At 34.2% G+C, this 17,351-nt stretch overlaps 1 protein-coding gene across 1 annotated transcript in view; it reads right to left on the bottom strand.

The window, feature by feature from the left end:
* The window catches only part of CCDC178 (coiled-coil domain containing 178), a 112,644-nt gene that overhangs the window by 1,556 nt on the left and 93,737 nt on the right, over positions 1-17,351 (bottom strand). The window contains exon 18 of the mRNA XM_070942319.1: positions 10,083-10,217. Within this exon, the coding sequence (XP_070798420.1) occupies positions 10,083-10,217 (135 nt within the window). The remainder of the gene's footprint in view (positions 1-10,082; positions 10,218-17,351) is intronic.

Below are 17,351 nucleotides of genomic sequence, written 5' to 3'. Positions count from 1 at the left end.
CAAAATGGCTGATTTTGACAAGCTACAAGTTGAGTACGGAGATGAACTAGACGTCATTCTGGATATATGGAAATATGGAAAAGGACCTACATTTTTAAAAGAACATTGCATAGATAACTCACATTTTACATTTTATGAAAGATGAGAAAGGTTCCAAGCCCTGATTGCTTCTATTAATATGATGCATACAGGTACCACCCATTTCCAACTATTGAACTATGAATCTCTGGACCATTGTGATTTTAGCAAAGGAATCCCATTGCAGTGTAGAAAGTAGTCAGACACTTTTGCAGTTTTCTTAAAACCAACTGCATAAAGAAAGATGAAACTCATAGTAATTACAGAGGGGAATTTACTGAGCTACATATACTGACAATGCAGATGACAACTTGCTTTCTTTCATTTGTACAGATGGCCCTCTTGTACCATTGTACACCAGTTACTCATTCTCAGAATTTTCAGATAGTTTTACAAGTACTCCATGTTCTTTTTCAGAAAGCCCATAATCACTGTATAAAATTATGTCACTGTGTAAAATTATATTACATTTGGGTAGCTATAACAAAAAAATGAAATCAAATTTTTAGAAATCTGCTAAGCCAGTTTGCTGGGCTATATGTTATGCAACTGAAGAACTGGGCACTGGTTGCAAAATTTTTCCCCATTCTGCTCTTAAAGTACACGCGCACACACTCATACACCATATACTTGCAAATTATTCATATATGAAGCATACTCTTTTTTTTTTTTTTTGCTTATTGAAATAGAGTATGTAAAGTGTCTCTGAAAAGTACATGCTTAAGGTGATAGTTATATGATAATGGAGACTCTATAGCAGTGATGACTAACTTTTTCTGGACTGAAAGTGCGCACCCACACCCGGACCCCCAAAATATGTGTGGCCCCCACGCATGCGCCCTGCCCTACGCATGCACCCTGCCCCACACATGCGCCCTACCCCACGCATATGCCCTGCCCCCTGTATGTGCCCCACACCCAAGCATGTGCATGCGTCCCCCCACACGTGCCTTGCCCCCATGCACATTCATGCATGGCCCCCTGCACACGCCCCATTCCCGCACATGCACAGCAGAAACCAGCTGGCCGGTGGGAGGTGCGCACACACATGCACAGCGGAGCTGAACTGGGGCGATGGCTTGCATGCCATCAGAGAGAGTACTGCTTTCAGGATGTTGGATAGACAGATGCAGAATTATTTATTAAAATAAGGGAGAACACACTTTGAATTCCAAATAAATACTTCATACAACTTGGTTTATTGCTAAGATGAATCAGAAAGTGATCTATAAATTAGAATTAAATTGTGACACCTGAATCAAGATTTATCAGGACCAATTATTTCAAACACATCTTTGTTCCTTTTGTAATGATTTAGTAGTAAATGTACACTACAAAGAATACTGACTATACCTAGAATGGGATTAGTTGAGTTCACTGCTCCATCTAGAATATTAATTAATCTGACCTTTTTTTAAAATCAGTTTTCCAAGGATGTGACATGACAGGTTTCATTCTAGAAATAAGGCTATGTATTAGTATACTAAAATTTTAATGGTAGGAATGCATTTTGAAAATAATAGTGCTTCAAAGGCCACTAGTCTGATTTGCATAGCTTTCTTAATTTATCAATCCCAGGTCTCAGGGTGAATTTCTCATTACAGGCATTAACTTTACAATACTTAAATAAATATGGAGAGAAAACTCCTTTAGCTACTATGACTGTGAGTATGATATGAATTTAGAAGCCATAAGGACAGCAAATTAATACTTAGCGTATTTAGTATTTAGTGTTATAAGTAACATAACCAGGTAAAAATACTGGAACTTAAACTTGACTGTTTCCTTATTAATATTCGCACATACACTACTTTGGAAATAAGTTCTACACAAGGTTCTATGATATTTTTTTCTTTAATATTTGTGTTTAGGACAGCAGCTTAAAATATATAAGCACAAACATTTGACCATAATAACAAAAATATAGAAGGTTCTTATTAGGAAGAAGCAATGTTTTATTTTTTTGTTTCTACATTCTATTTTAAAAATTCAATCTAGGAATAAAGCAGTTCTATCTTTCAGGAAAAACTGGAAGGAACCATGCATGACATGAGTAAGACATTTAAATAACTGAAAAGGTTAAAGTGGACAACCTTGTTAAACAAACACCTTTATTATTAAGAGTAAGCAGATATGCCAATGGAAATGCAGATAACAAATAGACAAGAGACTTAAGCCATGCCATGAATTAAAATTCAAGTATCATCTTTGCATGGAAAAAGACCAATTGTATGCTTCTTTTCCTATAAGGATACTGGAGTCTCCACTTGGATCAGTAGTGCAAACCATAACTTGCATGTGGCAGAGAATAAGACTCTTGGACCTCAAAACAGAAGTTACATTTAAATTGATTAGGGAAATTAGAGTTCAATAAGAGATACTTTCCTTTTCCAAGTATTCCTGTCTAAATATATACAGTTTTAGGGGGTTACTTTCAGTTTTTAACTCCTGGCAAATTGCATGGATTAGTCTCTGCAGTTTTCTTGGCAATGTTTTTTTGGAAACAGTTTCCATTGCCTCTCTTCCTGGAGATGAAAGATTGGCCCAAAGCTAACTAGCTGGTTAAGATGTCTAAAATGGGATTAGGATTAGAATTCAAAGTCTCTCAGTTTTTAGCGTGATGCCTTAACCACTGCACCAAAATGGATCTTTGAATATTTGCATGTTCTAATTCAAAGGAAAAGTATTGACAATGGAGGGAGTAAGAAAGAGAGACACAGATTCAGAGTGTCATATAATCAAAGAATTGTGCTTATTTGGCAAAGTCCATAAAAAGCTGAAAGTATATGATCTAGTTTGCAGTTATGTAAAGAACATTACAGAAAATATGTTTAATAAGGAGTTGTAGTTCATTAGATTTTGTAAAGATACTTCATACCTTTCTCCAGCTGATGCTGAGATGTAATCCTAGATACGCTTGTTTGTAACAAATGATGGTTATTATATAATAAACATTACAGTATTTTCAGTATTCTGGTTACTGGAGGATATTGATATCTGAAGTCACAGAAGAAAGATTACTTAAGAGGAAGGAGAATGAATCTTTCAAGAATCTTAAAATCAGTAGTCAACTATGACCTACATTAACAAAAGTTATATATGCAGAGAAAATGGCTAAATAATAGGAAACTTGAAAACAGAAAGCATATTAGAAAATAAACTAATACTGTATCTTTATATGCCTAAATACACCATGAACTGGCAAACTGGAATTGGGACCACTTACAAGATATAAAGGCATCACAACTATAATATTTGGCTCATTCCTGCACCAGATGAGACACTCACCAATCTACAATACTTCTGAAATTTTTGTTTGATTATTTGGCTTCATTATTCTGGACTTTTGTATCAGCTGATTAATTTATTGTAAAGCTTGTGGTAATGATTTTTGTGTGGGCAACAATGTGTAGTTTTACTGGTACTGTTGGCAATAATTTCAGATGGCAAAGCTGTTTACCAGCATGTTCCCACATTACACCAACAGTAGAGGAGGGTGGAACAGAATGGAATGAATGCTGTAAATTCAGGACCAGACTGAATTCCATCCATTTATTTTTGAGATCCTATTTGCATTTCCAGTTGTGAATAACTGCAAGTGTTTCCTTAATTTTCAGCAAAGAGTTGTATTAAGATAACGTTTGGAATGAGAAATCAGGCAGAGAACTAAATAAATCACATGACTTTGCAAAAAAATAAAATCTGCTCAGAGTTTCCCCATTTTCCCTTTCACATATTTGAATACAAATACAAGGAAAATGACAATGCAATTTATATGCATATTCATTAGTAAGATATATTGACATTGTGTTTATTCCCAAGCAAACAGATATGCAATTATGCTTGCATTGCAATTGCATAGCAGAGGCTTCACAATACTGCATCATCATGGGGAAACATCCTGTGATATAAAAACTAATATTCACTGGCATTTGGAAGAAAGAAAGTAGGAACAATGTTTCTGATGTAAAGCAAGAACAGTCCTCCTGTTTCCAACTCATAGCAAAAACGAGCAAGATGCTTGAAAAGTCAAACAGTTTAGAATCTTCCACTGTCTGAAGAAGAAAAAAGGAAAGAGAGAAACTAAAAGAAGAAGGATACAGTGGACTAATATCCAGGAAACTGTTCTATTGTCTGTCCAAAATACTTCGACTCTGTGTATTCACCTATTTGCATTGTTGCAATAAAGTACAGAAAATTACATTTAAAAAAATAAAGTATGCTGTATAACATTATTTTATCTATGTATCCATAGAGTAGAACTACGTTTGAAATAAACAATGGTTTAGAAATCAATTTGGATGACAAACGTAGGTAGCATAATGGACATTATATATGTTTCTCAATGCAAGCCTTCTTACCAACTGACTGGAAAGCCAAACAACATCGGCATGACGTTAGCAAATTCCTCCCTGCCTTCCCTAATTTGAATTAATGTCAATAATACACAAAGAAATAAGTAGCACCAGCCTAAAGTACAGTATCACAAGTATATGTTTAGATCCTTGAAAAATTGTCCTGTTTTCTTTGCCAGTTCTCTTAATCTAATAACTCATTAGGAAGAAGAATCTAAATATCACAGACATTATTTTAAAAAGTGGAGAAAAGTAATAGCTATTGTGATAAATTTCAAATTAAGTCTTCAAAGTACTGCTCAGAAATAGAAAGAAAATTTGCTTGTGTTTAGACTTTTTGTATGAGAAATGTGATTCACTTAACAGTATGTTAGATTCTGAGGCACTCAGTCTTTGGTATCTGCTAAGCCAGCCATCAGATTACTTTCTATACTATCCAGATAGATTTAACACATGCAGGCTGACTTCAGTATGGATTGTTACATGGAAAAACAGATGTAGAGAAATCAGTCCTAATTCTACAAAGATATAGGACTTCATTGTTTTACAGACAAGCTGTCATCCTATGGGTCACTTGATCATTTGCTTCTTCCTGCCTCTGGAGGAGTGTGATAAACCATGTTACCCACCCATACACACAAACAAATGCAAAGGCATTTGTCATTTTGAGTAACGTGAGATGATTCCACATACATCTTTTGTCCTTTGGTATAGATTTCTTGAAATATTTTATCCAGCTAAATGTCTGTGGTCCCAAACTCCTAATTTAAAAATGTTGATAAATGAAGTATCTCTTTAGCTAATAAATGAAGTATCTCTTTAGTTATCCTTTGTCAGCAACATTCATTTTAATGGAAAGTGAGTTTACAGGGTTACATGATTGAACTACTGAGCCAAGTCAGTGTTGGCAAATGATGGGCTAAATTATTGATGTTACACACTAATGAATTCTGATGAGAAATAAAACACAGACATTACGTTTCAAGTGGTTCATAATTATTTTTGTACTTTAAAAGCAATTTTATTCTTTTGCCAAATCATACCAGTCTGTAAAACAAAAACATTGCTAGTGATTATAGCTAGAATTAGTGAATTTGCAGCAAAAATGCTTCTCTACATTGCCTCATGGATACTTTACTCATATGAGGCTTTTCATTTCCTTCTCATTTCTGGGAAAAGATAATTAAATTAAATGATGAAATTTTAAAACCTTTAAATAAGACAATCTTCCTTTGCAGCCATGATTAAGAGTTCGGTAGGTATGTTTATAATCAATGATACAGCAGCATGGATAATGGAGTTGTGTTAAATGACCATAATTAAATCAGGAAGTAACAAAAGCAAGGAAGCTTCTTAAAGTTCTGATCCGGCATGATGTATTTTAAGAGAGGAGGCTCAAAATTAAATATAAGATGGGTTAGCATTAATCAGACAAAATGGACTCATGTTTGCACACAGTCTTCACATCTTTCAAAATGCTTAATAATGGCATAAAAATAAATTGTTCATTCAGCATTGTTTTAAAAGTACATTGTATAGTATGAAAACATGACCTAGATCATCAGTAGTATTACAGTATTGGTGGTAATGCACAGCATGTTTTTAAAAAAGATGTTGTGTATCATAAGCCCTGAGCCCTCATGCCACTAAACACATCATTTTCAACATCTGCCAGAGAGGTTTTGTACAAATCTCTGGCATAACGGCAAATTCTAAGAGTGATGTGGTCTATTCAGAAGTGGTTATCTTTGTCCCACAAATAAAGTTTATCACACTGAGAATGAACTGCATACCTCTGCAATTCATACTTGTGCTTGCCCTCCTTCTCCTTGCATGCATTGTATTTCAGCAAATACATTTTGTCAGCATTTATTAAACCAAGATTTCCTATTATGTCCAAACAATGGAAGTAAGAGCGCTCTTTAAACTGTAGTATTACATCACAGATAGTCACTCTAGTTTGGAGGAAGCCATGAATGATTAGACTGTTATATTTTTATTCTATGTATATGTATATGTATATGTATATGTATATGTATATGTATATGTATATGTATATGTATATGTATATGTATATGTATATGCATATGTATATGCATATGCATATGCATATGTATATAACCCAAGGAGACCAACAAACCTAATACTACTGGCTTTGATTTTCTATATTAAAACAATTCTGTGAGGTGGATTAGGTGATTTTTATGTCATTATTAAGCATGACTGATCCAAGATCACCTAGTTGGCTTTCATGTCTAAGGCAGGCCTAGAAATCACAGTCTCTTGATTTCCAGCACCTTAACAACAACACCAAACTACCTTATTAGAACTAGGCAGAAGTCTAATTATCTTGGCTCATTCAGTAATATCTGGCAGATTGGGGCTACTATGTGATCTGATGATTATACAAGGTGATTAAACAGAGTGACCTGATGATTAACTCTTATGGGACTCAGGAAACATGCTTTCTCCATTATAGTAATTTAACCTCTGGAACGACATCCCCCAGGGAACTGTATGGCCCCACCTTAATTATTTTCAGAAAATCACAAAAAAATGGTCGTTCATCCAGGCCTTGACATAGAGTAGTTGTGTAGTCCTTATAAGATTATTTGTTTAATCTATCTATCCTCTATTCTGGCTCCTGATTTCTTGTCCCTGACAGTTACTAAGAAGTAAGGCAGTCTAAATTCTGAAGATAATTAATTAAATAATTTAATAGAGTCTAGTATAACTTTACTATCTGAAACTTATATTAGTACTATTAGAAATCAAATTCACATTTAACTTGTTTAAAAGTTACAATATCTGATTTTAATTTGGGAGAAATATCTACTTTTCCACTGTTATTTCCAATAAAGGAGAATATTTGTAGGTCAGGGTTGAAATGAGGGGTCCTTGGTGCCCTCTGAGCTTGGAGCACTGGTGATATTACCTAGCTTGGGTAATGAAACATCTGCAAGGAAACAACCAAGCTCAGAGAGCACCAAGGATCCCCCCCACACACAGTTATTTTTAATCATACTTGGATATCTATATGTAGGTTTATTTCAAGACAAAACAAAAATTGATATAATGTATTTGAGGCATTCCAAATTCCCACTTCAGAGACTTGAAGAATTGCTTTGCATAGATGATACATCTGAGACTCTTTTGAACTGAAGTGATTGAACTATTAGTTTTCTGGCATGCTGGGTTCACACTAATCTAAACAGATCTAGTAGAAGTGAATATGGGCCATTTGAAGAATAAAAGGATTGAATTCAGACTCTCAATAGAAAGAAATACAAAATAGAATATGATGTTAACATAGCCGTGATCTAGGGAAACAACCAGCTAGTTAAGCTAAGGTCAACCTATAGTCTGATAGAGTAACAATGCTAAGAAAACTGTCATGAAGTCAATTATATGTTAAATTATATATTAAAATATAAAAACAACCCAGCAGGTCAATTGAAGGAAGTCAGAACAAGGAAGAGCTAGGAATGGACATTTTTCAGGAAAGACACAGCAACCCCCAACATTTTGGGCATCAGGGACCCATTCCTTGGAGAGAGGTTTTTCTGTGGACTGGAGGGGTGGGGTTTTTTTGGGCTGCCTGCATCCAATGGATGGGGCTTCACTTATTTGCATGGCCCAGTTTCTGGCATGCCGCAGACTGATGCTGATCCATAGGCTGGAGATTGGAGACCCTTGCCCTAACATATTATCTTAACTAGTTTAGTCAAATAATAGCAATATTGCAGAAAATATTGGAAAGAAGACTGGAGTTTTATGAAGCAAACAAATTATCTCAATCCTTTTCAACCTTGTTTCTAGTCTTTGTTTTGCAGCCAAATCAGCCAAGGCTGCTCTGATAGGTAACCTCTTGTAGGAGAGAGATGGGAGAAGGACTCCAATCAGATGAGATCAAATATTTATTACAATATATACAATATAAGGGGAATGTTACTATCGATTCTGCTTGATTTTTCAGCAAAAATTGATCTGATTAACCAGGGTAAAACATGGTTTTGAATTGGAAGTTGGGAACACATTTGTCTATTCCAGTGGTCCTCAACTAAGTAATTCAGTAGCAGTCATCACAAATTATATCCTTGAGAACCAGCATTTTCCATTTATAAAATCTTCAGTAAACTATCTGGGAACCGCTGTGTTAATAGTCATGGAGCAATATCCTACAATTAACAGCATAGATTAACCTTAAAATCAATAAATATCTGTTGAAGAGATATACAGTATCTTAATGATTTCTATGTTAGTGATGGTATAAGTTACGTATAACTATGTGGGTGGGTGGGTGGGTGGGTGGATGAGAAAGAGCCTAATTTAGGAAGTCATTAGCAACAACTTATTTAGTGAACCTTGGTTTTACATTGCTGAGGAGGAGATGGATGAGACTGGATAGTTCCCTGTGCTAATTAATACAACATATAGATTTCCAGTCAGTTATATGTTATACCAGGATATGAACATGCAAGCTATCCTGGGTAAACCCCTAACTTTTGCTTATTCATTCTGTTAATTATTAGGGCCTAACTAGCTTATCCCTCCAATTTCACGTAAAGTTCAAAATTAAAATGGTGGCTGCAATTAGGGAAAAACTTTACTGTGCCTCTTAATTTCTTTTTTCTTTGCTGAGTTTTCTGTTAAAAGTTATTTTTCAAATGGTTTTCCCTTTTAAGGGAAATAAATAGGGTGGCTGTTGAGACTTAAACATTGGTTTTAATGGAAAATGTATCCGAAGGAAAGAACGTCCTGCTTCTGTCACTACTTTGTATAAGAGGAAGGAATTATAAATTAGAGATGATTGACAGTCATTCATTATGAAATATGCTGGTCTGTATTTGTATCATATTGGTTTAGAGTGGCATATGGGATAGAGGTCATTGGTATTTTTAATTCCTCTGTTTCCATTTTACCCCAGAAATTTCCCAGTCCAATCAAAATCTCAAAGACAGATATGTAGTCTTAAAGAAATATTGCTATTTTCTGAAATAAAGGCATCTCTATAAATATAAATATAAGATTTGTCAAATCATTTAGAGAAGTCCTTCACTCAGGGCACTGAGTATGTTCCTGAAGGTTCGGTATGGCACATTAGATGATCTGGGAAGGCTTTTAAGGTAAACCTAAATCTTTGGGAGACTTCACTTACCTTCCCACTTAATGAGGATGATTTACATAGTCCTAAAAATGCCTGGAACATCCATGAAAAAATTACTCCAAAGCCAGACAAGCATGATTAATCTTAGCTATACAGTGGGAGTACAGTTGTAAGTAAATGCTATTTGTTATCTCTCTTTACATAAATAGGTAACCTAACTGGCACAAATCAAAAGTAAAACAACTCAACAAGTTGTTTCCTATAGCAATAATACACAAAGCTGGGTTTATCATATTCTGAAATATTTTGGCAACCATTATAATTTTTAAATTGCAATATCCCATTTTTCTTTAAAAATACTGTATATCCAGGAGTCATGTGTTTCCTACTGAATTCATTCTTCATGCAATTCCAGTTTATTAAAGAAGTTAAAAATTTACAAAACTCAGATGGGATATGGTTTTAATGCTTCATCACACTACTCATCATTTGCTTTTCAATCTAGATCAGAATGATCTTTTCTCCTTTCTGCAGACACCTACCTTCACAACTAATATTTTCTGAACAGTCTCATGAGAGGCTGCCTGCAACTTCCTGAGCTTGGCTTGGTTATAGAGGGCTTGCAATTTGAAGTATTCCACCAATAGCTTGTGCAGCTTCTTTTGCAGCTGAGAGAGCTAAAAGAGGAAAGGGGAAAAAATAAGTCAGAGTGGGAGAGGAAATTAATGGCAGTGTTCAAGAAGAATGATGGAGGGAAATATAGAAAGCAGTCAATAGCCCATTCTGCACTGTACGGACCTGACAGGAATTTCACAGTCTCTTGATTTTTCAGCCCACTCATGTGCATTCATCAGAAACCAGTCACATCTGGCTGCCAGGATGGGGGGTTAATTTTCTCTAAATGCCTCAGCAGTTTTGTTCTAGCTGAGGCAAACTCTGTGACTGCAAAGCTGATGAGTAAAATATTTCTACTTCACCCAGTTTAACTCAAAACCGATAGCCTCGGGACATATTGAACCTTTCTTTAAAAAATAATCTTTTGAAGCATTTTGAATGGCACATCAGGTCAGGCCAAAGTTTAAAATGCAAGTTTAAGACTTTGATGGACACTGTGGCTCATTTTTCCTTGTAAAGCTTATCATAGCTTGGCAATGTGTGCTTCAGAGCATGACAAAACTAAAGAGAATTAACTTCACCATCAGCAGTTGAGGGAGAACAATAACAGGAAAGAAATTTCCAGACAGAACTCCCTATTAATCTACCTAGCTATAACCATGTGACAAGAAAGCATCTAGCAGCACTAAATTGCAGTTAAGGCAGCAGCTGAAAGTGACACTACCTTATCTATATCTATCTGTCTAGATGCATACACATGCACACACAAGCTCAAACATTTAAATTTAAGAAGGACAGGTATAGTTTTTACCTCTTGTAAGTATTTCATTGAAAAAGAATACTAAATGCAGCAGAAATTTGACAACTGCTTTAGGGATATTATTCACATTGCATTTATTTCAACTGATTTGCAACAGAATAAATAAATATGTATTTGGGATAATAACTCTATCTATCCTATCTATTTTATCTATCCATTCATCCATTCATCTATCCAGCCATCTATGGCTATGATAGGCCCAGAGTGTCTTGGGTATTTAGGTCTCCCTGCCTGCCCCCAGTCATCAAACCAATAGTTTCCTTTTTAATTTGACAAATCTCTTTTGCAATGGTGGAAACTTGCAAAGCAATTTAACTATATGGCACAATGATCTCTCCACAGAAATACCATTGAAAATGTCCAAATTCCTGGGTGTGTCTTAAAGAATTGCTTGAATCCTGACAACATTTTTAGGAGTTAAAAATACTGATAAACTGGAAAATAGTAAATTATAACCCTTATGCTGCATAGTTGGTTTTTAATGACTTTTGCTACTTAGCTATGCTACAGTTGTATTGGAAAATCTCAGTCACCATCATCAGTGAATGACCTTTCTAAGCTTGCTTGTGAACCAGATTAAAACAATAGTATAATACTACTTTGGAAGTCTTCCAATTCATTGAGGTCAAAACCAGAATGAACGCATGAATAAAAATACTTTAATTACATAAAGTAACATTCCTTGGCTGCCCATATTCATTTCCTTGTCTAAATCTTGCTTTCAAATTGTATTTGTTACAATGAGAATAGAAAATAGGTAAAACTCACAGAATAACAGAGAAGCTTATAAAAATTAATGGCCTTTCACATCTAAACATGCAATATCTTTGGCTCTTATACAAAACACTGTCAGGAAAATAGGCATTCTGAATTATGATAATTTAGAAGTAAATTGTATTTCATAATGTTCCATGTACTTCACATACCTTATGTCAATAATCAATATTTTTGTATAATTTGTTTTTTATATCCAATAATCAATGTTATAAAAGTTAAAAGTTGTGAAAAATAGAAATAGATATCTTATTGATTACCTAATTGTGACATGTCAAAAATTACCATACCAGGCTTTGTGTAATTGTCACACTAGGAATTGAATCAAATATGGTTGCATTTTCCACACTGTAAAGCTTAGATAATTAGTACCACTTGCTTTCAAGGGCTAGGATCCCAAATATGTTAACATGTGCAGGGATAAATGTACTTCCAGTGGAATCAGATGCAAGGACGGGATATTAGGAGCTTGGTCCAACAGGTTTGGAGAACATCAGAAAAAAGTAAGTGCCATGAAATATTTTCGAACCTTTGAAAATTTTAAAAACCAGTTCTGAGATATAAAGGGTTATATTTTCAGAGCAACAGTAGAAATTTTACTACAAACTCTTGATTACCCAAGTATGTCTGATTCTAGTCAAACTGCCGTAGGGAAAAATGAGGGAAGATAAAGTCCTACAAAGAGCTCATGAACTAAAGGAAAATAAGGTAAAGAAAAGAAAAGAAAAATACAAAATGTAGCTGAACTTACAGAAAAGCGAATACCTAGAATTATGGAAGTTAAAGACCTCTGCCTTACTGTTTACTTTCAGTTTGATGGATAGATAGAGAAAAATATAAGAGAAATCCCCATGGAATCATCCAACTCAAGATTCATAACAGAAACAGGCATGCACCGTTTGGAAATAATAACCCATACAATGCAAAAGAAGGTCCTTTTTGTGGACAATAGTTTTGACATAATCAAAAAAGGGCAAGTAAAGAACATGCACAAAACAATCAATCACATATTTAAAAGAGTATCAAATTCACAAAAGAAGAAGAGAACAATAACAGACTATCTTTCCTGGATATTTTCATCAGCAGAGAAAGCAATGAAAGACTTCCAGTTTGGGTATATTTAAAAAACATCACAACAACACATACAAAACAATGCTACAATACCAAAGTGACAATTCTATTGCCTACAAAGAAACAATCAGCTCTACAAACATTATTCAGATGAGCAAAAACACATTGCAGCAGCCCAGAGCTCTGTAGAGAGAAAATAGATTATCTTTACAACATCCTTTAGTGCAATGGGTACTTTAAAAAAATGTGCCTTTTTATACAACCAGCTAGGGTACAACCATCACAACTCATGAAACGAATAATAATCCATACATCAAAAGTATCTTAGAAATCATCAGCAGATTAAGTGTAAGTACCGAGGGACAACAGATTTAACCAATCCTGAATTATTATTAAACATTATTAATCAAATCTGTAGAGCCATCCATCTCACTGAAAAGGACTCTGGGCAGTGCACAGCAGTCTGAATACTTTCAAGAATAATTATAGGAAACAATGATCAAACCACTAAATATCTTAAAATTTAAATGTTTTTATTTCAAGATTCAAGATTCATTAAATAATGGAAGAAAGATTAAAAATATAATTTTGCTGAGTTTTTATAGTTTTTAAAGAAAAGGTAGCAAGAATCTTCCCTGGTATGTACCTATCATATGAAAGTTGTTAATCAGGTTCTTGTTGAAGGAGTTCTAAGTACACATTGACCACAGGATGCTTCCCACTTTGATTATTTAGAAAACAGCTTGAAATAGCCCTCTTTCCATCCGAAGCAATGCACAATCTGTATGCAAAACTTAATTCAAATACATACATTTCTCATTTATTAAATTGGAAACCAGCAAAATGCCATATTTTGTATTTTTTTCAATTTGGCATATTCACGCCTCCCCCCACCCCCCACTCTCCATGTTAGAGATTTAATTATATAAACAATATGGGAAAACAAGTTTGTAGATTGCTGTCTAGGTTTCTGTGCATGCATGAATATCTGATTTACTAACAATTTAGCAACAGCTTTGGTTATTTACTGAAATCTGTAGAAAAACTGAATGCAGTTTTAAAAACCTGGAAGAGAAAAATGCAATTGTGGGGAAAAACTGAAGATTTACAAACTGAATTTGTGATGCTGTGAATAACACGGGTCTAGGACAACTTGCCATGGCCATCTCATCATGAACAACTTGGCGCAGCCAACTTGCCACAGCCAACTTGTCACAGCCAACTTGCTATGTGACAACTTGCCTTGGCCAACTCACCACAGAAAAACTCACTGCAGGACAAGAGTTACACTAATATCAAAGAAATGGTAGAATAGAATCATTAAAGAAACAACGGCAGAAGGAAGACATTTCTCTTATCTTCCCCTAAGTATATTCATTCTTATTTTGGCTCATAGCTAGGAACTTTTTCAGGACTTGTGATTAAATTAAAAATGATATTACATAATAACATTCTTAGCTTCACGGAATATTTGACAACAATCAAATACTGTTAATAATAAGCAGACAACTGATATGACAGCTGCCAATATTATATTGATAACTAGCCGAAGTGTTAATTTGGAACATCTTTATTTTTACTTTTCCAATTCTTTGCCAATAAGAGTTTACTACTAATTAGTAAGTTATTCTATTTTTGAGACTTTAAAATATCTAATAAAATTGCTTCTGATTAATGGAAAATTCATTTTTATATGTTTAAATTTCCTCAATACATTTTTATATTTCTACTATGCCATTTTCTAATGTAGGAAAATGACAATTAAAAATATACTGGTAAAATTATATCCTGGTTAGCATGAAAACTCACAATGTTCAGAAAAAAATAAACTAGTATCTCTAATTTAAATGTATGTTTTATCATAGAGAATAAAATACAGAACAGTAAAACAAACTAACAAAATGAAACAAAGCAAAAACATAAATTAACCCTAATAATGACAACAATAACAACAACAAAAGTGTACAAAAAGTAGGAAAAAGTGGTAAATTAGATTTAATATTTAACATGTAGGATCCACCCTGGCTAAGCGTTCAAAGAAAAGAAAAAGCAATAAATTCTCCTTTTATATATATATATATCTTTTATATATATATATTACAAATATATATATATAAAAGAAAACAGAAGAAAAAGCAGTCAACAGGTTGAGTTAAATATTACACTAATCTTCAAATCCCTCTGATAAATGAACTCATCACTACTGTATGTTTATGAAAAGCTGTAAATGGAAAATTTACCTGAAGAGCAGCTACTTCATTTGCTCAGAGCATCATAGTCCTTCTTGAAGAAATTATTTCATAACCAATAGGTACAATTCTGAAGTTGCCATGGGTTCAAAAGATTTACTTATTATATGAGCTCTAAGAAACATCAGTGCCATTAAAGCTATTCAGGCTAAGACTCAAAATATATGGAACTGAATGTCATACAAAAGGGAAGGACACAGGTATAGCCATTGATTACCTATTTGTTAGTCTTGTAGACAATGGGGTAACTTTTGAAAGTTTTGTTGAATTATGACAAAAGGACATATTTTTTAGTCCCATCTCAAACATTTATTTTAAAAAAATTAGCATTATATGGCAATTTTACAAATGTTAATGGAAAATCAGGGAAAAATCTGGATCCTTTTATTTGGAAATGAAACCAAATGGAGAATGGAATGGATAATGAAATTTAATTGGTGACTAATGTAATTTCATTTACGTTCAATCCTCCAAAGAAAATTCACCAGATTCCATTTTCACGGTCAACTAATTAGTCTGCATTGAAGAGCAATCATCTATTTAATCAATTCATATTGTTAGATACAAGAACATCCAAAATCAAAATGATAAACATCTCAAAGTAAAAAAAAAATTAATGCACTGTGATAGCTAATTTAGGATGTGTACCATTACAAAATCAAAATGTGTTAGAAATGAAGAAGGATGCTAAAAATCAATAAGATATTGTAGTAATTAGCTGAACAAACATGATATTCAGCATTACCAAAATCATGTCAAAGCCCGAAATGCCTTCTATTACAACTGCATTACAAATATATAAACAAATAAGGTTAAATTTAGCTAGAGCTTATATGACAACATAAATGCAATACAACATAAATGTAATACATTCATAAAACCTAATCAGACAGTTCAGCCTCAATACATTTCTCTTTATTTTTGTTAAAAAAAACCAATCTCTTTAAGTTACTGAAAACCACATGAACAATTTGAAGCCTGCATATTCCCTTCCAATTTCCCCACATTTTTGGGGCTCCGAAAGCAAAGAATCGGTGGCATAATACTGAAAATAATGAGAATTAGAATGGTTTCCCACTGATTTTGTGGGGGAAACAATTGAATAGGAATTTCAAAATGCTGATAGGCAACAATCCCATAACAATTAATAGATTTCCCTAACATCCCAAACAGAGGGGAAAATGGAACAAAGTTTTATTTCTCTGGTAATATTTTGTTGTTGCCTTGTCCTCTTTAGTTCTTGGTGCTGGAAAAAATATCAATAACATTAGTGCATATCCCAGAACCAAGATTTATTGCAGACCATATCTGTTTACTGATAAGTAATGTGAGATATCTGCTCAAATCTTAACAGTGAGAAAATCTTGATCTAGAGAAAAAAAATGTGTATTTGTGTTTTGAATAGGTGCCTTAATGTAGTAATGGATTAGATGACAGTCAATATACTCTAGAATAATCCTAGTCTTCTTCTCAGATAAGTTCTGGAAAAAGTTCAGCCTATTTCAAATAGGGCAGCATTCTCTATTTGTAATAACTTGCCATTTTTATGGTATACATAGTCTAACTTGCATTTGGACACTTAGATAACAATAGGGAGTGTGTATATCTAAGAGTTTGGAACAAGCTAATACTTGGTCATCACTAAAAATTAACAGGACACTTGTGACTTAGAATCAATGAAGTAAAACAGCAATTTAGGGATGCTGACACAGCTGGAACTTCGAGAACTGGTCATAAGTATCGCAACTTCAGTACTATTGTAAGTTTGAACAGTCACTAAATGAATAGTCATTAACCAAGGACCAACTATATGTTTTCATTCAAGTAAGAATATTAACACTTATTTTATACAGGGCTATTTTTATAAACCTCACTTGACCCAGAAAATACATCAGGATGGCTACTATATGATCACCAGTAACAGCATATTGTAGTAATTCTGCAGCAGCTTTATTCTTAGACAATTTGGTGTAGTGGTTAAAACACCAGGCTAGGAACCAGAAAACTGGGAGTTCTAGTACCAATGTTAGGCGAGCTGGATAGCCTTGCACCAGAAACTCTCTCTCAGCTTAGGAAGCAAGCAATGGCAAACTACTTCTGAAAATCTTGTCACAAAAACTTCGGGTATGTTTCCACGCAGTCACTAGGAATGAACACTAACTTGAATGCAGCCCCCCCCCTCCTCTGCAAATCAAACTGTTGCAGTGGTGGGTTGCTCCCAGTTCTGTCCGGTTCTTTAGAACCGGTAGTAAAAGCGGCGGGAGGCTCTGCCCACCTGCCCA

This window comes from Pituophis catenifer, unplaced genomic scaffold (genome assembly GCF_029215685.1).
Source record: "Pituophis catenifer annectens isolate HBS135680 unplaced genomic scaffold, rPitCat1.0.hap2 SCAF_3, whole genome shotgun sequence".
Classification (NCBI taxonomy): Eukaryota; Metazoa; Chordata; class Lepidosauria; order Squamata; family Colubridae; genus Pituophis; species Pituophis catenifer.
This window is presented reverse-complemented; position numbering and strand designations above follow the sequence as displayed.